This window comes from Hyla sarda, chromosome 4 (assembly GCF_029499605.1).
Source record: "Hyla sarda isolate aHylSar1 chromosome 4, aHylSar1.hap1, whole genome shotgun sequence".
In the NCBI taxonomy this organism is placed as follows: Eukaryota; Metazoa; Chordata; class Amphibia; order Anura; family Hylidae; genus Hyla; species Hyla sarda.
The window spans coordinates 273,353,965-273,380,180 of record NC_079192.1 but is presented as its reverse complement, the minus strand read 5'-3'; the positions used below and the strand labels follow the sequence as shown (position 1 = coordinate 273,380,180).

Below are 26,216 nucleotides of genomic sequence, written 5' to 3'. Positions count from 1 at the left end.
AAACATACCCAGTTTAAAAGTAAAGACTGCATGATTATAAATAATGACCATATGTATATAAGGTAATATTTATTTATACATTTGCTGTATGGGTAAACTGAAGTCTTAGACTATAAAAAATTACGGTATATGTAATTTTGAAGCAGTGTATATTCCAATATAAGTTTTGAATAACATGCAAGTGGCTGTTTCCTGCAGCAGAGATAGAATTGTTAAGGGCTCCCAATATGCATCACACAACAAGTAGCACCCAGTCAACCTGAGGGAAGCCCACAGGCCCGCAGGGCCACTGGCTGGCTCTTTGTCACCAAATGGAGCAGGTTGAATGCAGACATCACTGTGATATCCTCACCAACAAAACGAAGGGGCAAAGAACAGGGACAACAGCTGAATGGGGAAAAAAAAGAAAGGTTATTATCAGCATAACTAATGATAAAAAACAATATAGCAGAAAATACGCTTGTGACTTATTTAACAGCAGTGGTTTGCAATAGAAAGACCCTTAAAGGGGTACTCCATTTATTAATCTGATGCTGAGGTGACCGATACTTAAACAATACATTTTGATACTTTTTAACAATATGTGCCCCCCCCCCCCCCATTCCCTTGCCCCGGCCTTCAGTTTGATCCTCTTCTTGGTTCTGGGGCTTAAGATATCACAGTGCAGCTCAGCGAATAGTACAGCAATGTAAAGTACTGAGCCCAAGCCCTGGTCTTCTTCCTGGTGCCCAGTTCCAATACGTCACATTGGCACTTAGCCAATCAATGGTGGAAGCAGACACCAGCTGGAAGGAGCTGCACTGTAACATCCTGAGCCTGAGGACCAAGAAGGTGATCACACTGGAAGCCGGGGAAGTGATACCAGAGGCACCGGTGAAGTGCAGGAGGTAAGTAAATTTTTTTTTGTTTTTTTTTTAAGCAGGCAGCCTAGGCATATTGTTAAATAAATGCTTTTTATTTTATTTATTTATTTATTTTAAATGTGCCCAGGCTGCATTAAAAACCCCTTTAATATGTTCTTAACCCATCTTAGGCTAGGTTCACACTACCGCTCTGCTCGGTCCCGTTAAGTGCTTTTTTTGTGCTTGACGGACCTGAAAAGTCCAAGCACAACAAGCACCAACGGGTCTCCTTATCTATATACAGATACCACCTTTTACTGTAATCCTATCTGTGATGATAAGGAGGAGAATGCTGGAAAGTGATCTGTACCGAACAGGAAGTTTCAGTTTATTATTAGGCTTAGTGGCCAGACTAAAAATGGCAAGATTTCAGGATCATTTTACAATATAAACATAAACAAAGAAACACATGAATTTTTACCATCTCTGTTTGCTAGAATAATTAGTTTTAAGGCACAGAAAATTCAATTTGGAAAAGTTAAACTATGTCTCTATTACTGAACAAAGGGCTGTGATATAGACAATTGCAAATAACCACTGGCAGTTTAGCCACATTAAAGGGGTATTCCAGGAAAAAACTTTTTCTATATATTAACTGGCTCCAGAAAGTTAAACAGATTTGTAAATGACTTCTATTAAAAAATCTTAATCCTTCCAATGATTATCAGCTGATGAAGTTGAATTGTTCTTTTCTGTCTGGCAACAGTACTCTCTGCTGACATCTCTACTTGTCTCGGGAACTGCACTGAGTAGAAGAGGTTTGCTATGGGGATTTGCTTCTACTCTGGACAGTTCCCGAGACAGGTGTCATCAGAGAGCACTTAGACAGAAAAGGACGACTCAACTTCAGAAGCTCAAAAGTACTGAAAGATTTTTTAATAGAAGTAATTTACAAATCTATAGAAAATAGGAGAGGCTCCTATCTGCTAGTTACCTTGATCCGAGCAACTCAAATGGCACCTATACCCACGGTGTCGGAAAGTAAAGTGATTAAAAGGAAAATTGAGGCTCAGGATCTTAAATACTGGATAGACATTTATTAATTAATTGTTTCAAATATGTAATGTGCTCCGTGACGCACAGGGCCCTTGTGGGTCAGCGGGGATACAAAATACAATTTAATAAATTATAAAATTACATAGATAGCATAGAATACATTATAATATAAAAATATGTAATAAAATACAATCAATATAAAAGCCACACGTCTGTGGATATTCCAGCCTGTAAGAATAAAATAGTGGTGCACGTCTCTTTTGAATAGAAACAAATATGTAAAGTGCAAAATTGTACTGTTCAATGCGCTGTTTGTAGGATGAGTGGTATCCGTTGGCAACAATGTAACAATTATTGCATGGTAACAATGTAGCAATGTCTGGTATACTAGCAGTGTTCATGAGCAAACAGTAGCAATGTTAAGTATACTTGCAGCACTGAAGAGCTGAAGGATAGATCGCCGCTTCGGCCGTCTCCTATGGATAGCGGTGATAGTGGGCTTCAATGATGGGGACTGCAGCGCTTCAATGAGCCGTGAATTTCTCCAAATAGGGTAAAATGCGCAGAGAGAATGTTCAAATTCACGGTCCTATTATGTGTGGCATATGCTGATAGAGACTCAGCCGTCTCAGAAGTTACAGCAATAATGAAAGATCCAGTTTTTTTGAGGCTGTACAGCAGGGATGTGGCATTCCTATCGCCCGACACCCGGGACAAGCAATTTTGGGCGCCGGGCAGGTGAATTTGTCCGGCCCTTAGCTTCGGGCAAGCAGAGCCGGACCTGACAAGCGCTGCGGACCTCTGCAGACTGTATGGAGCTGGCTCCGGACTCCTGCCCGCTCCATACTCTGCAGCCCCCAGCTGTACAAACCTGTGTCCTCCGAAGCAGAGCAGGGGAGATGAGAAGCTGTGTATTTGTCTTCTCTCCCCTGCTCTGCAGACGTGCGGGGGGAGATGAGGGGGCGTGGCTTCTTGCTCCCTGTGCAGACCTGCGTCCTCTGCCTTCACTCCCCCTAGCTGTAGCTTCGGAGAGCTGAGGGGAGGAGGCATGTCTGCATGGGGAGATACATGCGGCGCTCACAGTGGATTCCTGCCCGCTCCATACTCTGCAGCCCCCGGCTGTTCTCAGCAGCCGGGGGCCGCCGCTAACAGCCAGCATGCGGCGATCGCCACGGCTGGCTATTAACCCTTTAGATCGCCGCTGTCAAAGCTGACAGCGGCGTCTAAAGGGACATGTGAATGCTCCCTGGTGGGCTAGTGCGGTGGATCGCCCCCCCGCAGCGCGATTGCGGGGGGAGATCCGACTGGCTTACCTCTGCTTCCTGCTGTCCCGTGGCTCTGTCATTGATAGATCCTGGCTGGACCAGGCTCTATCAATGGATCACAAAGCACACAGATTAATAGAGTTCAATAGAACGCTATTCATCTGTTTGAGGAATCTAATGATTCCTCATAAGTCTAATAAAGTGTAAAAAAAAAAAAAAAAAGTTTTAATATAAGTTTGAAAGACACACATTAATCCAGTGGTCTCCAAACTGTGCCCCTCCAGATGTTACAAAACTACAATTCTCAGCATGCCAGGACAGCTGTTGGCTGTCCGGGCATGCTGGGAGTTGTAGTTTTGCAACATCTGGAGGGCCACAGTTTGAAGACCACTGCATTAACCCCTTCCATGTTAAAAGTTCGAAAGTTCAAAAGTTCAAATCACCCCTTTTTCCTATATAAAAACATGTAAACATAATAAAAATAAACATATTTGGTGTCGCTTCGTGCGTAATTGTACAACCTATTAAAATATAACATTATGTATCCCGTACGGTAAATGTAAAAAAATCCCAGAAAAAAATGTTAAAAAGCGATTAAAAAGTCAGATCAATACCAAAATGGTACCGATACAAAAAACTGATCATGGCGCAAAAAATGAGCCCTCATACAGCCTGGTACGTGGGAAAAAATAAAGCTACAGGGGTAGTAAAACATGACGTAAACGATACAAATCTGGAATCGCTGTAATCAGGCGCCTAAAGTATAAAACTAACATGTTACCTCAACCACAAGGTAAATGGCGTAGAAAAGAAAACCACCAAATCTGCTAAATTATCTTTTACTATTTCAATTTCACTTCCCTTGATATATATATATATATATATATATATATATATATTTTTTTTTTTATTTTTTTTTATTTTTTTTTTTTTTGGGTTCGGAGAATATGTTATTGAAAAATTAAAAGATATCATTATAGTAGGTAGTTATGGCTATTATAGGGAAAGGAGGAAAAAATGAGAGCGTAAAAGCGAAAATTGGCCCGGACAAGTGGATCGTCATGAGGGACAAGTAGATTTTGCTCCATTTTAGTCCCGTGGACAAGTAGTTTTTTATAAAATTTCCACACCCCTGTACTGGTAATCCCCGATGCGGTCAGAGGGTATGTGGCGTCCTCGTGGCCGTGGCAATGCGCATAAGTACCTGGGGCTTAGCGGATGCCGTATAAGCGCAATAGCTGTATTCCAATATAGAGGCTGGATATATGTGGCGTTAGTAGCGGAGCTGGACGCGTTTCAAGTCCTCCATACGACTTTTCTTCAGCAGCTTTAAGAACTTTAAGTGCGCAGTTCGTCCTCAGTCGGGAGCTGTCCAGCACACAGGGACTCCCCTCTGGCAAGGTTAGTGTTAACAATACCCCAGCGCGTCAGTCCCGAAGAACCCCTTTAAATATAGTTGCACACATTGATGCGGTACTATATAAAAAGAACTAATAGAAGTACTATAATCTGGATAAAATATAACATTCATTATATACAATGTGATGTCAATTATGTTTTGGCTGCTATTTTTTCACAGGACATGATGATAGTGTAGTGTAGACAATTCTTATTGAAACGCCAGAAATTGTAAAAAAATATAAGAAAACTAACCTAAAGGTGACATAAATGTTCCTACAATACTGCTCCAAAGACTGGGACTGGGACCGATTCTACACTGATTGTGAGGCAAGGAATGTAGAGATGTAGCACAGCAAGCATCTATATTAGTGAATATGTGTTTCAACCAATGAGAGAACAAATCAAGCACAAATATCACATTCCTGCAGAGTGGAAAAATAGAAGCAGATCTTAGGGCATGCTGTAAATTTGGGGGGGGGGTGCTCTTTTGTGGAATTCCCTTCAAATGTCAGCAGATTCCATTTTGTGTATTTAAAGAGGACATGTAGTCTCTCTCTGTAGATATAGGGCTCAGTTACCTCTCTTAAAATCGTGCTACTCCACCACATGGACGGGGATGTAACTATAATATATGTGTTGTGTGTTGTACTTCCTAGAATAGAGGGGTTTGCAAAAAAGTATTAGATGATTGACTAAGTATGTCTTACCTAGGTCTTTCTGAGAAACAAGACAGCATAGCACTCCAGAAACCTAGTTGGATGACAGTGTTTCACAAGAACGAAGGGGCACTACAGTGCAATAATAAGAACTATAATACTTTTGTGTAAATTCTGTTTAGGTTATGTGCCAATTAGCAGCACAAACTTTGGGTGCCCTGAAATGACACTGTCCTGTAAAGTACAAGGAAAATGCCGTTTTATATTACCTGTTACATGAGGACCACCGGACGCTGAGTGAAGTTGTTTGGTAGCCTACTCACATGTCGCCTGGATCGTAGTGTTCCTATCAGACCTGCAATGGCAGGTCAGCGGGTCCCGTTCACCCGTGTGGGCGCGCTCTGCATGCCAGCGTCTTATTAATAACTCCCCGCCCACTTCCGGGATTCCCCCGAGCCGTCCCCTCCATGACGCAAGGGGGGGCGGGGGCTGAATGACGCGATGTGTATACACATCGGTCTGGCAAGTGACGGGATAGCAAGTAAGTTACAATATGAAAAGAGGTATTTTGACATGAGTTCAACGGACCTGATAATAACATTGCAGCACTATGTGCTCAATGGATGTAGAGAATAGCTAAAAGGTTCAAGAACATATCGAGAACATATACATAAAGTATATAATTAGTAAATAAATAACAGAGTTAATCTATTTGCATGGTTATGCCTCAGTCGGGAAAACCATGCAAAATGAGTATAGTAAATTATATAGCATACCTCAATGGGACTAGCTTTGCATAATAGCAATTACTATATTATTATATTATCATAATCGCTGGTATTAATTAATCTGATAATATTATGGGTGGATTGCAGATAAATGTATAGCAAAATATTCCCATTAACATATAGACTATTTAGTTATAATTTTATGTTTTTTTGAGATATTTATTATATTATATTCCTTCAGAGAATGCTAGAGCATAACCTAAAATAACATAATGTAGAAACTGTAAAAAATGTATGTAAAAGATATTTGACATTATGCCAAAGTGGGAAGGGAGGAATTCGTAGCCCGGGACACAGTAAGTTTTTATTGTATGTTAAAAGTGGGGAATCAAACAACTGAGCAGATAGTCCTGGATCATCAGTGAGAGAATACAAGAGTGTTTTTTCTCTGCAGGTGGAAACGCTCCTGAATCGCGTCTTATAGTGTGAACTGGGGTCTATACATAAAACAAAATATATAGACCTAGTTGTGGTCTTAGTCATGCATATCTATTCACACTGGTGTGGTGCTGTGCGGCGTCCGTTGCTGCCGTGGCGCCGTGTCTGCGGGGAGGTGCGACCCATAGACTGGTTTGAGTGGCGCTGGGGCTGCTCTGCCAGTGGGTCGTTCCCCCTGTGGGCACTGGTGTCGCGGCGGTGGTGGCCGCCGCCCAGTGCTACGCCATTTTATGCTATGGACGTTAGGGACCCACTCTAAATAGGTGGCCTTGACGTGGTGAGTGGGCTTTGTACGTATATACTAACAACCTGTTAGTTTTTGAAATTATGCTGAGAAGCAATTGGATCATTGTGCAAGACTGTAGATGTGCAACATGTCTGTTTTCTACTTGAGTACATATCTATATACATGCAGTGTCAATTGGTCTGGACACCTGAATCCATTGCATATAACATAATTGTTGGACTTTGAGAATCCTTAATATATATGTGTTTCTCTTGTGATATACCCATAAATATATAAGAATAATCTTCGCTTATATAATCTGGTTGTTCGCCTGAGGACGTCCCCGGTTTACATGATTTAGTACCGTGGGATAGAAACGTATGTTGGGACATAATATGAACCTGCTTCTGGGTATATTTGAGTATACATCTTTATTGAATGTCTGAACCCATTGGATATATTTAGTTATATACAGGATTATTTTGCCCTGAGGAATACTATATTGCATGACTACTGTATGTGATAGCGAATGGCCGTTGTGGTCGAGTTGCAATATTTTAATAGCACCCTTTTGTTTGGATTCACTTTCTATATGGTGGTTTTTAACATATACCAATAAAATTTAGTTTTAGGCACTTCCCCTTTTTGGTTTGTTTACCAAATGTGGGGAAACTATGCTACCTAATGTGGGAAAACTATGCTACCTAATGTGGGGAAACTATGCTACTAATGTGGGGAAAACTATGCTACCTAATGTGGAGAAAACTATGCTACCTAATGTGGGGAAACAATGCTACCTAATGTGGGGAAACTATGCTACCTAATGTGGGGGAACTCTGCTACTAATGTGGGGAAAACTATGCTACCTAATGTGGGGAATCTATGCTACCTAATGTGGTGAAACTATACTACCTAATGTGGGGGAACTGCTGCCTACCTAATTTATTTTTTTGGACCCAGGCAGCACAATGGGGAGGCAACATTTAGTAGACTATTGACTAAGCCTGTTAGACTATTCTATCTATCTGTTGATTGAAATTTTTATTCCAGATTACTCAAATACATCACAGTGAGTCAACACTAGTATATTATACTATAGACACAGCTTTAAATCTGCCTGGTCAAACTCTAGATGTTAAAACTGTAAACATTACTTTTCTATGCAGTTTTTACATTACAAAAGGGAGATGTTCCTGCCCACAGAGATGGTGTGGATATAATGTTAGAAAGTCTTCCCCACCAGCCCTGTATGTAGTCCCCTGGGCAGGGATCTATACTTACCTAGTCCTGTCTTCTCCAGATGTAATCACACCACTCTGCATAATTGACAGCCCTGGTAAGGCCCATGTCATCACTCTGCTCTATCTGTTTATCTTGTCAATCACGATGAGGGGGTGTGATTACAGCCGGAGAAGACAGAACTAGGTGAGTATAGCTCCCCGCCTAAGCCTTTTAGTGTCTATTTTATCCATCATCAGGAATGGTGCATGTCTCTCTAAGCGTTTCCCAGCCAATGTTCCTCCAGCATGCCCAGCATGCTGGGAGTTGTAGTTTTGCCACAGCTGGAGGTATACTGGTTGGGAAATACTGCTCTAACCTGCTGCAGTGTGGGAATTTGTTGGAATGGTGTAGTAAACACATCTTTTCAACTAAAAGAGTTATGTGTATTCCCTTATATACTACGGTACCAGAGTTGGCCTCCAAGGGGTCTAAGGGGATACAGTGAAATATACGTTGCGTTCAAACTCATTTACTTTTTTTACATTTTGTTATTTTGCAGCAGCCTTGTGCTAAAATGTAAAAAAAATCTAGTCTTCCCCCATCAATTTTTACTCACTACTTCATAATAAGAATATGGAAACTGAATTTTAGAAATCTTTGCTTATTTATAAAAAAAAATGTTTTAATTAACTTTTGCATGGATGTAGCATTCAGACCCTTTGCTGAAACATAGCTCTTTCGACCTCCTGTTTCTCTTGATGTTTCTACACCTTGATTGGAGTCACCTGTGGTAGATTCTGCTGATTGGATAGGAGTTGGAAAGACACAACCCTGTCTATATAAAGGTCTTACCGCTGACAATGCATATCAGGGCAAAAACCAAGCCATGAGTGAGAAAGACCAACATGCAGAGCTCAGAGACAGGATTCTGTAGAGGCACAGATATGAAGATGGGTACAAAAAAAATTCTGCTGCACTGAAAGTTCTCAAGAGCAAAGTTTCCTACATAATTCTTAAATACCATATATACTCGAGTATAAGCCGACCCGAGTATAAGCCGAGACCCCTAATTTCAACCCAAAATCCCAGGAAAAGTTATTGACTCGAGTATAAGCCTAGGGTGGGAAATACATCATCCCCCCTGTCATCATCCAGACCCGTCATTAACATCCTCATCATCATCACCACCTGTCATCATCCAGACCCTCATCATCATCACCTGTCATCATCCCCTTGTCATCATCCCACACATCCCCCCTTCATCATCCCCTTGTCATCATCCCCACCCCCCTTCATCATCCCCTTGTCATCATCCCCACCTCCCCTTCATCATCCTCTTGTCATCATCCCACACCCCCCCTTCATCATCCTCTTGTCATCATCCGCCCTCAGTGGTCTTCAACCTGCGGACCTCCAGAGGTTTCAAAACTACAACTCCCAGCAAGCCCGGGCAGCCATCGGCTGTCCGGGCTTGCTGGGAGTTGTAGTTTTGAAACCTCCGGAGGTCCGCAGGTTGAAGACCACTGCGGCCTTCGACATCATCCAGCCCCCTCTCACCCCCCTTTAGTTCTGTACAGTACTCACCTCCGCTCGGCGCTGGTCCGGTGCTGCAGGACTGTCCGGTGAGGAGGTCGTCCGGTGGGATAGTGGTTCCGGGCTGCTATCTTCACCGGGGGCGCCTCTTCTCCGCTCTTCGGGCCCAGAATAGAGGCGTTGCCTTGACAATGACGCAAAAGTACGTTGGCAATGAATGTACCTCTGCGTCGTTGTTAAGGCAACGTGACTATTCTGGGGCCGGGCCCGAAGCGCTTAGAAGAGGCCTCCCCGGTGAAGATAGCAGCCTGGAACCACTATCCCACCGGACCACCTCCTCTCCGGACAGTCCTGCAGCACCGGACCAGCACCGAGCGGAGGCGAGTACTGTACAGAACTAAAGGGGGGGTGAGAGGGGGCTGGATGATGCCGATGGCTGCCCGGGCTTGCTGGGAGTTGTAGTTTTGAAACCTCTGGAGGTCCGCAGGTTGAAGACCACTGCGGGTGGAGAGTTCACTCGAGTATAAGCCGAGGGGGGTGTTTTCAGCACGAAAAATCGTGCTGAAAAACTCGGCTTATACTCGAGTATATATGGTAAATAAAGAAATTGGAACAACCAGGACTCCATCAAGCTAAGTAATCTTGGGAAAGGGGCTTTGGTAAGAGAGGCAAATGGAAACCCAATAGTCACTCTGGCTGAGCTTCAAAAATCTTGTGTACAGATAGAAGAAACTTCCAGAAGGTCAACAATCACTGCAGAATTCCCCTAATCTGGACTTCATGGCAGAGTGGCCAGAAAGACCCTCTCCTTGGTAAAACACATGACACATAAATCCCGCCTTGAGTTTGCAAAAAAAAAAAAAAAAAAAGCACCTAAAAGACTCAGGCTGTGAGAGACAAGATTCTCTGGTCAGATGAAATCAAGATTAACTAACGGTCACGGTGCGGTGGGCAGGGCATTATCGGCTTATCGGCAAGGTAATTGCCGATACCGATAATGCCCAAAATCGTGATTATCGGCCGATTATATCGGCCATACCGATAATCGGTCGATCCCTACTTTTTCTGGTACACGGCAGGGCAATACAAAGGAACGCTTTCTCTAGGGCAAAAGGCAACAAAGATCCGACAGAGAACTGAGGAGGGTGGAGGAATTTATCAACAAGACACAGGTGGTTACACTAATGAGCGTACTGGCCCTTTAAATCTTAAAGCTCCAGCGTGCGCACGCCCTAAGGGATGGGGACACCTGTGCCGGAGCAGAGAGGTGGAAGCAGAGGCAGGGGAAACACCTGGAGAGTGACGGACTGGGGCTCGCATGCGGGTGCGTCCCGCAGTGCGAGTCCCAGCCTCGTCGCCAGCGGAAGGTAAGGGGACCATGCGCTCACGGCCAGCGTGTGAGGCCGTAGCACATAGCGTAGCCTATACAGTATATATATATATATATATATATATATATATATATATGAAAAAATAGAAAATATCCGCAGCACTACTCAGCCTAGTCCATTAATAGTGCCAGCGCTCCAACCTGATCAGGGTTCCTTGTAGTATAGAAAATCCAACAAGTGCAGCACTCAAATTAAATAAAGTGAATTTATTTGTTCATGTCTCAATACAGCAACGTTTCTGCCCCTATGGAGCCATTTTCAAGCCTATGATACACACAATCTAAGGGGTTTAAATACCCAATTCTAGTGCAACATTACACATCACATGATTCACATCAATCAATTAATAATTAAGTAAAAAAATTAACATAATAAGTGAAATACATAAATAAAATACATCATATATTGTGATTTACAAAAATATAAAGTGCATGTTATAGTGCAATACTGTGCATAATTGTGCAGATTAAAACCAATGCTTGAAAACACACCATCTCAGGTATAATCATATAACAGCATCTAATTATCAATTACTCTCATATGTATATAATTATATATCAACATTAGTATAAGGCCAGGGAGATATTGCTCACTCGCTCTGTCAATGGCGGCGCCAGCGTGGGTAAAAGTGCACTGCGCATGTGTGTATAGATTAGAAGGGCTCCTGGGATGTGATCACATGACTGGGGCACCCACGTGACCCCTCCCCACGTCATCGCCACCAGAATCTGATGACGAGAGTAGGGGAGGAGACCGCGGCGCCCCGATCACGTGACACACCCCTTGTCACATGATCGCATCCACCTAGATGAGTGCGATCATGTGTACAGGGAGCTGGTGTTGTCAGGCAACCGCTGGCATCATGCCAGCCGTCACCTAGCATATAAAAGGAACAGAGTTCAATACCTAAACAGGTAGGGGACACAAATTAATGAAAAAACAAAAGACAAAAAGACCATGTCAAAATAATTAACCCAGTAAATATAAAAAGTAGATAATAAACTGAAAAAAATTGGAAAGTAAATAAAATAAATGAATATGAAAAAACAAAGGAAAAAAAATATATTTTTTTAAAAGAATAAGAAAACAAAAATAATTTTTAATAATAAATAATTAACAAATAAAAACACAGGATTTTTTAAGGGATTCTGTTAGAATAAGCTTCCACATGACTGGGCTGGCAAGCCCAAATTCATTGCCCTCATCTCGTTTTTCCCCGTTGCACTGGGGGACTATAGGCCCCTCTCATCCCCTCAGGGTTTGGGAAGGAACAATGTCATAGGGGATCAGGTAGGCAGAAAGTCCCTTAGGTCCCCTGCCATCCCTACTCTACCCACACCCAGTTCTATTCCGGGGGTGCCTGCTATTTCAGCGGCGCTAACCTTGGGGCTAAGAAACTGTCTCTGAATCCAAATAAAGAAATGAAAACTAAAAAAATAAATAAATAAAAATAATAAATAAATGAACTAAAAAAATAAAAGGATAAAAATAAAAAATGTAAAAAAAAAAAATTTGGATTCAGAGACAGTTTCTTAGCCCCAAGGTTAGCGCCGCTGAAATAGCAGGCACCCCCGGAATAGAACTGGGTGTGGGTAGAGTAGGGATGGAAGGGGACATCAATGACTTTCTGCCTACCTGATCCCCTATGACATTGTTCCTTCCCAAACCCTGAGGGGATGAGAGGGGCCTATAGTTTCCCAGTTCAACGGGGAAAACCGAGATGAGGGCAATGAATTAGGGCTTGCCAGCCCAGTCATGTGGAAGCTTATTCTAACAGAATCCCTTAAAAAATCCTGTGTTTTTATTTGTTAATTATTTATTATTAAAAATTATTTGTTTTCTTATTCTTCTTTTTAAAAAAAAATTTCCTTTGTTTTTTCATATTCATTTATTTTATTTACTTTCCAATTTTTTTTCAGTTTATTATCAACTTTTTTTTATTTACTGGGTTAATTATTTTGACATGGTCTTTTTGTCTTTTGGTTTTTCCTTAATTTGTGTATAATAAGCTATAATCCCCATTATTATGTTCCCCTTCCATAACTGGGGTCCCCTACCTGTTTATGTATTGAACTCTGTTCCTTTTATATGCTAGGTGACGGCTGGCATGATGCCGGCAGTTGCCTGGCAACACCAGCTCCCTGTACACATGATCGCACTCATCTAGGTGCATGCGATCATGTGACAAGGGGTGTGTCACGTGATCGGGGCGCCGCGGTCTCCTCCCCTACTCTCGTCATCAGATTCTGGTGGCGATGACGTGGGGAGGGGTCACGTGGGTGCCCCGGTCATGTGATCACATCCCAGGAGCCCTTCTAATCTATACACACATGCGCAGTGCACTTTTACCCACGCTGGTGCCGCCATTGACAGAGCGAGTGAGCAATATCTCTCTGGCCTTATACTAATGTTGATATATAATTATATACATATGAGAGTAATTAATAATTAGATGCTGTTATATGATTATACCTGAGATGGTGTGTTTTCAAGCATTGGTTTTAATCTGCACAATTATGCACAGTATTGCACTATAACATGCACTTTATATTTTTGTAAATCACAATATATGATGTATTTTATTTATGTATTTCACTTATTATGTTAATTTTTTTACTTAATTATTAATTGATTGATGTGAATCATGTGATGTGTAATGTTGCACTAGAATTGGGTATTTAAACCCCTTAGATTGTGTGTATCACAGGCTTGAAAATGGCTCCATAGGGGCAGAAACGTTGCTGTATTGAGACATGAACAAATAAATTCACTTTATTTTATTTGAGTGCTGCACTTGTTGGATTATATATATATATATATATATATATATATATATATGTATAAAATGTTTTGTATGTTTTCTTAAAAATATATTGGATTTAAGAGATTTATAAAGATGTACCACATTATCAGCTTAATGGATTTGTAATATTAGCTCATAGTAAGAGGTTATATATCAGATTTAAGAGTTTAATCCTTAAAGATTCAGACGGATGAGGCGGCAGAGAGACAATTACACTATAAATTAACATTGCAACTAAATCTTGATCTTTTGACTAAAGTTCAAAAACTTTTATAGTTATATCGGTGTTAATTATTAATGTACATTATTTATGTATTATTAATTGACATGTAGTACTGTAGACTGATAACCGTGTACAGAACATGTTTAATTCCAGTATGAGTACAACCTACTGACATTTTTGTTTAGTGGTTCTAATGTGCGTTACAGTTCTTTGCTGTGCTGAGAAAAGAAAATAGAGAATTCTCAGAATGCACCAGAGCTTATAATGTAATATTCTCATACCAACCTTACATATTGCAATGTGTTATGTTTTTTTGTTTGACTAGTACTGAAGTGTTGTGTAGGCATCTGTAACAGACAGTGCTCTTCAGAGGCCCCTGATAAACACATTTTTTCAACACAAAACCCATTCAAATAGAGCCAAATCTAGACAGACAAAAATCCAGTAAATGCATAATACTTCCAGATACCCTAGATTGAAAGCAGTTATGTATAAGTCATATAACAAAACATACAGTCTGCCATTTTTAACCACACTCCATGACAAAAAAAAACCTGCATACATTGGAGCAGCGAACCATCAGTATCATTGGATCAGCTAGAGGATACAAATCATTTATCCAGTAATGATCTTAAGCAACTTATAGAGGATACTAGCACACTGGGGGGTATTTATCAAAGGATTTATGTGTTTTTTTTTCACGTAACTTTGGCGCAATACTTTGGCGCAGTGTCTTTTTACACCAAAGTTTGGTGCATCTTCTCCACTGTCATTTTTACAACTTTCTCAAAATCACACGGTCCTGTGTGTGATTTTAACGTTAGTCAGTAATTCATAATTTGCGCCAATCAATCTTTTACGCAATTTTGGCGCAAATCCCATTTTTTGGGGCACAAATCCCCGCCAAGAAATTTTGCACATAGAAAACACACTTAGCAATGTCAGAAAATGTAAAGGTGTCAAAATACATTAAAAAGGGCTGCTCAATACTATCCTGCGACATGGTTGTCTCTGAGGAACCTTCACCCTCCGTTGAGCCAGCATTGGACATGGCCGCACGGGTTCAGGAAAGGTAAGCACTAAAGCAGTGGTCTCCAACCTGCAGACCTCCAGATGTTGCAAAACTACAACTCCCAGCATGCCCGGACAGCCAACGGCTGTCCGGGCATGCTGGGAATTGTAGTTTTGCAACATTTGGAGGTCCGCAGGTTGAAGACCACTGCACTAAAGTAACAAAAAATAAAAACTACCCAAGTTGAAAATAAAATCCATTTCACATGGTGGCTATAAACCCCAAAAAAGAAAATAACTCTTGTCGCTTGCTGATATACTGCAGGAGGGACTCCGAAATGGCTGCTCTACAGGGTAAAATCTCTGTCCTCTGCGGGGGTAAGTTCTGTGTAAAAGGCGCTGTGAACAGCTGATTTCAACATTTCAGCCAAAATTACTAACAACTTGCACCAAATGATACATTTGGTGCATGTCCACAAAAACCAAAGTGAAAAAAAGAAGGGTAAAAAGAAGCTGTCAATAGACAAAATTGATAAATACCACCCACTGTCCTTACTTTTTGGGGAGGAAAAAAAAATGCAATTTTGCATACTTGGGGGTTTCATTTTCACATGGTTGACATTTTGATAAAACTAGGATGTTATATTTATTCTGCGGGTCAGTAGGTTTACAATGATATCTAATGTATATAGGGGAAAATTTATCAAAACCTGTGTAGAGGCAAATTGGTAGCTATGAGCAACTGCTCCGCTCTCTCCCATAGTTCCAGTTATGTTTTACTACTTTTACTACTAAAACATTTTTTTTTTAATGCTTTGCTCCTATGGTGCCTCTGGTGTCCTGCCCTGGTTCCCCACAGCGATTGTCTTCCTGAAGCAGTGTGACTTTCTTCTACAGAAAACCGTGCCCAATATCTAATTCTGCAAGTCAGCGAATCGCTCTTAAAGGGGTACTCCGGTGAAAAACTTTTTTTCTTTAAATCAACTGGTGCCAGAAAGTTAAACAGATTTGTAAATTACTTCTATTAAAAAATCTTAATCCTTCCTGTGCTTATTAGCTGCTGAATACTACAGCGGAAATTATTTTCTTTTTGAAACACAGAACTGTCTGCTGACATCACGAGCACAGTGCTCTCTGCTGACATCTCTGTCCATTTTATGAACTGCCCAGAACAGCATATGTTTGCTATGGGGATTTCCTTTTACCGTGGACAGTTCCTAAAATGGACAGAGATATCAGCAGAGAGCACTGTGCTCGTGATATCAGCAGACAGCTGTGTTTCAAACGGAAAAGAATTTCCACTGTAGTATTCAGCAGCTAATAAGTACAGGAAGGATTAGGATTTTTTTAATAGAAGTAATTTACAAATCTGTTTAATTTTCTGGCACCAGTTGATTTAAAAAAAAAAAAAAAAAAAAAAAAAAAAAAAGTTTTTCACCGGAGCACCCCTTTAACAGTGATGTCGTGCCTCATCCAGCGATTTACTGAGCTGCAGTATGACACATTGGGTCTGGGTGCTTCTGTGGACAAAAGTCACGCTGCAGCTTCAGAAGGACAAAGACGATCACCGCGAGGGACTGGAGCAGGAGTGTCCATAGTTTTAAAAAAAAGACCACCCACTAGAGGGCTCCTTTAACCCCTTCAGGACTGAGCGTTTTTCCATTTTGCACTTTCGTTTTTTCCTCATTACCTTTTAAAAATCATAAACCTTTCAATTTTGCACCTAAAAATCCATATGATGTTTTTTTCGGGGGCCACCAATTCTAGTTTGTAATTACATCAGTCTTTTTACCCAAAAATCTATGAAGAAACCCAAAAAAATAAAAAATCATTGTGCAACAAAATTTTAAAAAAACCCACAGTTTTTACCCCTTTCCTTCTGCCTTCTTTTTCTGTTCTCTCTGTTTGGAGCTCCTCTGTCTGCCCGACTCCGGGTTCCTACTGACGATCAGAGCTTCATTCACACTCTTTACTTCCACTCTCTTTGTGCTCACAACTTACTACGCACAACTGAGAGCGCAAATCCTGACCTTTCTGAAGTAACACTCCCGAATTTTGCATTTACGTGCCTGCTGTATATTACGGTTGGATTGTGCCCTCCTGACTATGTTGCTGACTTTGTACTGCACTGCCCTGTTTTTCTGTCTTTTACAATCTTTAATAAAGTTGTGTTTTGAATATAAAAAACCCACAGTTTTGTCATTTTTGCGGGGTTCCGTTTCTACGCAGTAAATTTTTCTGTAAAATGACACATTCTCTTTATTCTGTAGGTCCATACGATTAAAATGGTTATATAGGTTTTATTTTGTCGTACTCTTGGAAAAAATCATAACTACATGCACAAAAATTAACACGCTTAAAAATGTTATCTTCTGACCCCTATAACTTTAACATTCTTCCACGTACGGGGCTGTATGAGGGCTAATTTTTTGCACCGTGATCTGAAGTTTTTAGAGGTATCATTTTTGTATTGACTTTTTGATTGCTTTTTATAATTTTTTTCATGATATATAAAGCGACCAAAAATACGCTATTTTGGACTTGGAACTTTTATGCACGTACGCCATTGACCGTGCAATTTAATTAATGATATATTTTTATAGCTCGGACATTTTGCAAGCAGCTATACCACATATGTTTATTTTTATTATAGTTTTTTATATGAAATTTGGGAAAAGGGGGTGATTGATGGGGTTAAAGGGGTAGTCCGGTGGAAAACTTTTTCTTTTTTTTTTTAATCAAGTGGTGCCAGAAAGTTAAACAGATTTGTAAATTACTTCTATTAAAAAATCTTAATCCTTCCAGTACTTATTAGCTGCCGATTACTACAGAAGAAATTATTTTCTTTTTGGAACACAGTGCTCTCTGCTGACATCACGAGCACAGTGCTCTCTGCTGTCCATTTTAAGAACTGTCCAGAGCAGGAGAAAATCCCCATAGCAAACATATGCTACTCTGGTCCGTTCCTAAAATGGACAGAGATGTCAGCAGAGAGAGCTGTGTTCTAAAAAAAAAAAAAAAAAATTTCCTCTGTAGTATTCAGCAGCTAATAAGTACTGGAAGCATTACAATTTTTAAATAGAAGTAATTTACAAATCTGTTTATCTTTCTGGCAACAGTTGATTTAAAAAATAAAATAAAATAAATAAAAGGTTTTCCACCGGAGTACCCCTTTAACCCCTTGAGGACCAAGGGCGTACAGGAATGTCTTTGCTCCCAGGTACTTACGGACAAAGGGCGTACCTGTACGCCCGTGGGAATTTCGGTCCCCACCTCGCATCGGGCGGGGCCGGATCGGGATGACTACTGATATCGATCAGCAGGCATCCCGTGCATATGCCCAGGGGGGTCCTGAGACCCCCCATGTCGGCCATTGTTACAAATCGTCGGTGAATCCACACCGGCGATTTGCGGTAATTCCGGGTCATATGGGTCTCCGGAGACCCGATGACCCAGAAAATAAGGGGGATCGGAGTTGTTGTTTAAAAATAACTTTTTCTTCAAATAGACCCACAAACAAATTTGCAAAGTTTGGGGCGAATCTCGTCCCCATCAAGACACCCACGATCCCCCTGAAGGGATAGGAGTGAGATGGCAGGGGTGCCACCCCTCCTATTCCTGCTACTGGTCGATCAGAAACGATCGACCAATTACAGATCGGGGGCAAGGGGGATAATGTTCGGTTCCCCCGTTCTGCCTACCCACTGTTGTCTGGGCAGGGCAGGGGAACCGTTGGTGACCGACACCAGAGGTCATTTACCCTCGGCGGCGATCCTCGACAGCGGCGATGACGTGCGGCAGGCTCCATGGATCCTACGGAAGTCGGTGAGTAGTTTCCTAGCAACATCTGGAGGGCTACAGTTTGAGACCACTATACAGTGGTCTCTAAACTGTAGCCCTCCAGATGGTGCAAAACTACAACTCCCAGCATGCCCACACAGATGTTTGCTGTTTGGGCATGCTGGGATTTGTAGTTTTGCAACAGCTGGAGGGCTACAGTTTGGAGATCACTGTGCAGTGGTCTCTAAACTGTGGCCCTCTAGATCTTGCAAAAGTACAACTCCCAGCATGCCCAGACTGCAGTTTGCTGTCTGAGCATGCTGGGATTTGTAGTTTTGCAACATCTGGAGGGCCACAGTTTGGAGATCACTGTGCAGTGGTCTCTAAACTGTAGCCCTCCAGATGCTGCAAAACTGCAAATCCCAGCATGCCCAAACAGCAAACAGCTGTCTCGGCATGCTGGGAGTTGTAGTTGCGTACCTCCTGCTGCTGCATAACTACATCTCCCAGCATGCCCTTCAGCGATCAGTACATGATGGGAGTTGTAGTTTTGCAACAGCTGGAGGGACACTGGTTGGAAAATACTGAGTTAGGTAACAGAACTCTGTACATTCACATGGGGGAGAGGGGGCAAACCTCCATCTGTTGCAAAAGTACAACTCCCAGCATGCACGGCCTGTCAGTGCATGCTGGGAGTTGTACTTTTGCAACAGCTGGAGGTTTGCCCCCCCCCCCCCCTCCCCATGTGAATGTACATTCACAAGGGCAGGTTTACAGTGAGTTTCCTGCTTCAAGTTTGAGCTGCGGCAAATTTTCTGCCGCAGCGCAAACTCCTAGCGGGAAACTCACCGTATACCTCCGCCAGTGTGAATGTACCCTAAAAACACTACACTAACATATAATAAAGGGTAAAACACTACATATACACCCCCTTACACTGTCACCCTCAATAAAAATGAAAAATGTATAGTACGGCAGTATTTCCAAAATGGAGCCTCCAGCTGTTGCAAAACAACAACACTCAGCATTTCCGGACAGCCACTGACTATCCAGGCATGCTGGGAGTTTAGCAACAGCTGTAGGCACTCTGTTTGGGAATCACTGGCGTAGAATACCCTTATGTGCACAGGGGTGTTGAAATTTTATAAAAAAAAATACTTGTCCACGGGACTAAAATGGAGCAAAATCTACTTGTCCTTCATGACGATCCATTTGTCCGGCCAATTTTCGCTTTTACACTCTCTTTTTTTCCTCCTCGCCCTATAATAGCCATAACTACCTACTATAAGGATACCTTTTAATTTTTCAATAACATATTCTCTGAACCAAAAAAAAAAATATATATATATATTTAGGGAAGTGAAATTGAAATAGTAAAAGATAATTTAGCAGATTTGGTGGTTTTCTTTTCTACGCCATTTACCTTGTGGTTGAGGTAACATGTTAGTTTTATACTTTAGGCCGCCTGATTACAGCGATACCAGATTTGTATCGTTTACGTCATTGTTTTACTAATTCTGGAATTCAAATTTTTTTAATTGCCATTTTTTAACCCCTGTAGCTTTATTTTTTTCCACATACCAGGCTGTATGAGGGCTCATTTTTTGCGCCAATAATCAGTTTTTTGTATCAGTACCATTTTGGTATTGATCTGACTTTTTAATCGCTTTTTAACTTTTTTTTCTGGGATATTATAAAAATTGCAAATCTGTGGTTTGGTATTTTTTTTTACATTTCCCGTACGGGATACATAATGTTATATTTGAATAGGTTGTACAATTATGCACGAAGCGATAGTGAAAAAAATTTTTTTTCATTTACACATCCGACTTTAACGAAAAGTTGTCAAACACCTGTGGGGTGTTAAGGCTCACTGGACCCCTTGTTATGTGCCTTGAGGGGTGTAGTTTCCAAAATAGTATGCCATGTGTTTTGTTTTGTTTTGCTGTTCTGGCACAATAGGGGCTTCCTAAATGTGACATGCCCCCCAAAAACCATTTCAGCTAAATTCACTCTCCAAAATCCCATTATCGCTCCTTCCCTTCTGAGCCCTCTACTGCGCCCGCCGAACACTTTACATACACATGAGGTATTTCCGTACTTGAGAGAAATTGGGTTACAAATTTTGGGGGGCTTTTTCTCCTATTTCCCCTTGTAAAAATTCAAAAACTGGGTCTACAAGAACATGCGAAAAGATTTAGAATTTTCTCCTTCACTTTGCTGCTATTCCTGTGAAACACCCAAAGGGTTAACACACTAACTGTATGTCATTTTGAATACTTTAAGGGGTGCAGCTTTTATAATGGGTATTTCTAATATGAAGGCCCTTCAAATCCACTTCAAAACTGAACTGGTCCCTGAAAAATTCTGATTTTGAAAATTTTGTGAAAAATTGGAAAATTGCTGCTGAACTTTGAAGCCCTCTAATGTCTTCCAAAAGTAAAAAAAATTCATTTCAATTCAATTTTATGATGCAAACATAAAGTAGACATATTGTATATGTGAATCAATATAAAATGTATTTGGTATGTCTATTTTCCTTACAAGCAGAGAGCTTTAAAGTTAGAAAAATGCAAAAATTTCTATTTTTTCAGCAAATTTTTGAATTTTTCAACAAGAAATGATGCAAGTATCGATGAAAATTTAACGCTAACATAAAGTAGAATATGTCACGAAAAAACTATCTCAGAATCAGAATGAAAAGTAAAAGCATCCCAGAGTTATTAATGCTTAAAGTCACAGTGGTCCGATGTGCAAAAAACGCTCTGGTCCTTAAGGTGAAAATGGGCTTGGTCCTTAAGGGGTTAATGGGTGTGTTTTTTTTTTTTTACTTTTTATTCAACTTACATTTTTTTTACACTTTTAGTCCCCTTAGGGGACTTTTAGGAGGAATCATTAGATTCCTCATACAGATCAATGTGGTTTCATAGAACCACATTGATCTCTGCGCTCAATTGAGAAAGCCTGGTCCTGCCAGGCTTTATTATTTTCAGAGCCGCAGCAGCCACAGGAGGAGAGGTAAGCCCTCCGGCTACCTCCGCAGTGGATTGCCCCCTGGACTGGACCACCAGGGATGGTTTAAATGTCCCTTTAGATGCCGCTGTCAACTTTTACATCAGCTACAGGAATCAGCTGGGGGCCAGCAGGTATGACGCAGACTTGAGTCGGAAGCCCGTGCCATACAACAGTTGCTGTCTCAGGATGAGCCGGCTCGTCCTTAGACGGCAACCGGTTAAAAAGTAAGGACAATATAAGACTTGTACAAAGGGGGCAGTATTATAGTATGGTCAGAAGAGGTTGCAGATCACTGCTCTATAGTTACTAGCAGTAACAAAATAAACTTTAGATTAGGATAAGAAGAAAAAAGAAAAAGCCGGGTATATCAGGTATACACGCCAGCACATCTGACGAAGAGGCTCCTAAGCCTTGAAACATGTTATGTTTGGCCAATAAGGATCTCTGTGACATTCACATCACTTTCTGACTGGTTGATCGTGCCCCAAACCTAGCTTTTTCTTCCTATCCTGATTTACTGTTCCATTTGGTCAGGAAGATTTCATGCCGATACTGGGAAGGCTGCACAACTCTTATCTATCATGCCTATTTAGCGGTTGAGTCTATTACACAACCAAATAAGTTGAGCAGACCTCTGTGAGGGTCCCCCTGTCTATTCTCTTGCTCGATTGATTTGGTTTATTGCCTTATGAGGAGCTCTGCTTTCTTTTCCTAGAAAAAAATATTAACAATCAGAAAAAATGAAATAGAATATTTCAGTATCTTGCTCTAATCAGTAAAAGAAATCTAGGTGATACATTCACTATAAAAATATTTCACATTGCATCTCACGGTCCTTCTAAGGCATTGGAACGGGATATTTCCAGAAAAATACCTAAAGCATCTGCCATACATAGACATTGAGAAAACATCAACCCAAACATAAAGCACATGAACAGAAGCCAAAATAAAATTACTGGCCTCCATCATGTATTCGGAGGAGAGGTTCTATGGATATGTTTACCTTATAGGCCAGGAAATTTCCTGGTGCATATGGCAAACAGGCACTAAAAGCCTGGTGATAAAATAGCCATACTCATATTTCAAAAACAATTGGTATTTACTTTACTTTAATATATTAAGATATACTATGTTGTTGTTTTATTACATAGATTAAAGTTAGAACTGTCACTGAGTACACTTCATTATAATAGAACTGTATTATCTACTGGAACTGGTACTGTGCCTACATCTTTTATGATAACATGTGGCCTGTCCTTTTAAGTGCAAATGCCCTTAAGGCCATATGCATAAAACGAAGACAGACAGGGAGTGGTTTTGGAAAGAAATTACCTGTGTTTTTCTATTCCTGGATAACCCCTTTAACCACTTAAGGACCAAGGGCGTACAGGTACGCCTTTGCTCCCTGGTACTTAAGGACCAAGGGCGTACCTGTACGACGTGATATTGATCAGCAGGCACCCGGCGCAAATGCCCAGGGGGGGCATAGCCGCAAATCGCAAGTGAATTCACACTTGCGATTTGCGGCTATTCCAGGTCATACGGGTCTATGGTGACTCGGAAAATAAGGGGGATCGCGGTTGTCCAAGACACCTACGATCCCCCTAAAGGGATAGGAGTGAGGTGGCAAGGGTGCCACCCCTCCTATCCCTGCTATTGGTCGTATAGACGCGACGACCAATAGTAGATCGGGGGTTAACTTTCGGTTCTCCCGTTCTGCCATCCCACAATAGGCGGGGCAGAACGGCGAAACCGAAGGGGACCCGCGACGAAGTCCACTTAGCCTGCGGGCGACGATTGGTGTCGGAGATCGGCGGGCGGCGATGTCATGCGGCTGGCTCCCTGGATCCTACGGAAGCCGGTGAGTTGCCTAGCAACATCTGGAGGGCTACAGTTTGAGACCACTATACAGTGGTCTCTAAACTGTAGCCCTCCAGATGTTGCAAAACTACAACTCCCAGCATGCCCAGACAGCTATTTGCTGTGTGGGCATGCTGGGATTTGCAGTTTTGCAACAGCTGGAGGGCTACAGTTTGGAGATCACTGTGCAGTGATCCAACTGGGGCCCTCTAGATCTTGCAAAACTACAACTCCTAGCTTGCCCAGACAGCTATTTGCTGTGTGGGCATGCTGGGATTTGCAGTTTTGCAATAGCTGGAGGGCTACAGTTTGGAGATCACTGTGCAGTGATCCAACTGGGGCCCTCTAGATCTTGCAAAACTACAACTCCCAGCATGCCCAAGCAGCAAAAAGCTGTCTCGGCATGCTGGTAGTTGTAGTTGCGTTCCTCCAGCTGTTGCATAACTATATCTCCCAGCATGCACTTTGGCGATCAGTTCATGCTGGGAGTTGTAGTTTTGCAACAGCTGGAGGCACACTTGTTGGAAAATACTGCTGTTGCAAAAGTACAACTCCCAGCATGCACGGTCTGTCAGTACATGCTAAAAGTTGTAGTTTTGAAACAGCTGAAGGTATGACCCTCCATGTGAATGTACAGGGTACATTCACACGGGCAGGTTTACAGTAAGTCTCCTGCTTCAAGTATGAGCTGCGGCAAATTTTTCGCCGCAGCGCAAACTCCTAGCGGTAAACTCACTGTAAACCGCCGCCAGTGCGAATGTACCCTAAAAACACTACACTATCACATAATAAAGGGTAAAACACTACATATACACCCCCTTACACTGTCCCTCCCAATAAAATGAAAAACGTATTGTACGGCAGTGTTTCCAAAACGGAGCCTCCAGCTGTTGCAAAACAACAACTCCCAGCATTTCCGGACAGCCACTGACTGTCCAGGCATGCTGGGAGTTTAGCAACAGCTGGAGGCACCCTGTTTGGGAATCACTGGCGTAGAGTACCCCTATGTCCACCCCTATGTAATCCCTAATTTAGTCCTCAAATGCGTATGGCCCTCTCTCACTTCAGAGCCCTGTTGTATTTCCAGGAAACAGTATACGGTATTTCCGTACTCGGGAGAAATTACACTTCATATTTTGGAGGGCTTTTTCTCCTTTTAACCCTTATGAAAAGGAAAAGTTGGGGTCTACACCAGCCTGTTAGTGTAAAAAAAAATTAAAAATTTTACACTAACATGCTGGTGTTGCCCTTTACTTTTTATTTTCACAAGAGGTAAAAGGAAAAAAAGACCCCCAAAATTTGTACCGCAATTTCTTCTGAGTAAGGAAATACCCCATATGTGAATGCAAAATGCTCTGCGGGTGCACAACAAGGCTCAGGAGAGTGCACTATGTACATTTGAGGCCTAAATTGGTGATTCGCACAGGGGTGGCTGATTTTACAGCGGTTCTGACATAAACGCAAAAAAATAAATACCCACATGTGACCCCATTTTGGAAACTACACCCCTCACGGAACGTAACAAGGGGTATAGTGAGCCTTAAGACCCCACAGATGTTTGACGAATTTTCATTAAAGTTGGATGGGAAAATTAAAAAAATTTGGGGGTAATTTTCTCCTATTACCCCTTGTAAAAATGAAAAATTTGGGGAAAAACCAGCATTTTAGTGAAAACATTTTTTTTATTTTTTTTTACACATCCAACTTTAACAAAAAGCTGTGAAATACTTGTGAGGTGTTAAGGCTCACTATATCCCTTGTTATGTTCCTTGAGGGGTGTAGTTTCCAAAATAGTATGCCATGTGTTTTTTTTTTTTTTTTGCTCTTCTGGCACCATAGGGGCTTCCTAAATGGGACATGCCCCCCAAAAACCATTTCAGCAAAATTTACTTTCCAAAAGACAAATTTACTTTCCGCAGAGCATTTTACATCCTAACATGGGGTATTTCCATACTCCCATTACCCTTTATAAAAATGGTAAATTTGTGGGAAAAACTGCACTTTAGTGAAAAAAAATTTTTTTTGCATTTACACATCCGAATTTAACGAAAAGTCATCAAACACCTGTGGGGTGTTAAGGCTCACTGGACTCCAAAATGGTATGCCATGTGGGTTTTTTTCTGCTGTTCAGCACCATAGGGGCTTCCTAAATATGACATGCCCCCCAAAAATAATTTCAGAAAAACTCACTCTCCAAAATCCCATTGTCGCTCCTTCCCTTCTGAGCCCTCTACTGCGCCCGCCGAACACTTGACCTACACATATGAGGTATTTCCTTACTCAAGAGAAATTGGGTTAAAAGTTTTGAGTGCCTTTTTCTCCTTTTACCTCGTGTAAAAATAAAAAACTGGGTCTTCAAGAACATGCGAGTGTAAAAAATTAAGATTTAGAATTTTTTCCTTTATTTTACTGTTATTCCTGTGAAACACCTAAAGGGTTAACACACTTACTGAATGTCATTTTGAATACTTTGAGGGGTGCAGTTTTTTAAAATGGGGTCATTTGTGGGGTATTTCTATCATTATCGGCATATCGTCAAGGTAATTGCCAATACCGATAACATCCAAAATCGTGAATATCGGCCGATAATATCGGCCAAACCAATAATCGGTCGATCCCTATAACCAACACTGCCACAGAATACAACACAGAGACAACTGTGGAATTCCTACTTGGTGATTCTTTTTTAAAGATTTAATACATACAG

The 26,216-nt window shown here is 41.4% G+C and overlaps 1 protein-coding gene across 3 annotated transcripts in view; it reads right to left on the bottom strand.

The window, feature by feature from the left end:
* The window catches only part of MSRB3 (methionine sulfoxide reductase B3), a 170,501-nt gene that overhangs the window by 120,158 nt on the left and 24,127 nt on the right, over positions 1 to 26,216 (bottom strand). Inside the window, exons 1-2 of one of the 3 annotated variants that reach the window (XM_056574266.1) lie at positions 12,875 to 12,969; positions 260 to 387 (exon numbers count right to left, since the gene is read on the bottom strand). The exons of 1 other annotated variant lie outside the window; for it this stretch is intronic. In XM_056574266.1, coding sequence (XP_056430241.1) covers positions 260 to 335 — 76 coding nt within the window. In that variant the 5' untranslated portion in view covers positions 336 to 387; positions 12,875 to 12,969. Of the gene's footprint in view, positions 1 to 259; positions 388 to 12,874; positions 12,970 to 26,216 lie in introns of those variants that run through there. One more of the 3 variants, XM_056574267.1, reaches the window with a different exon arrangement.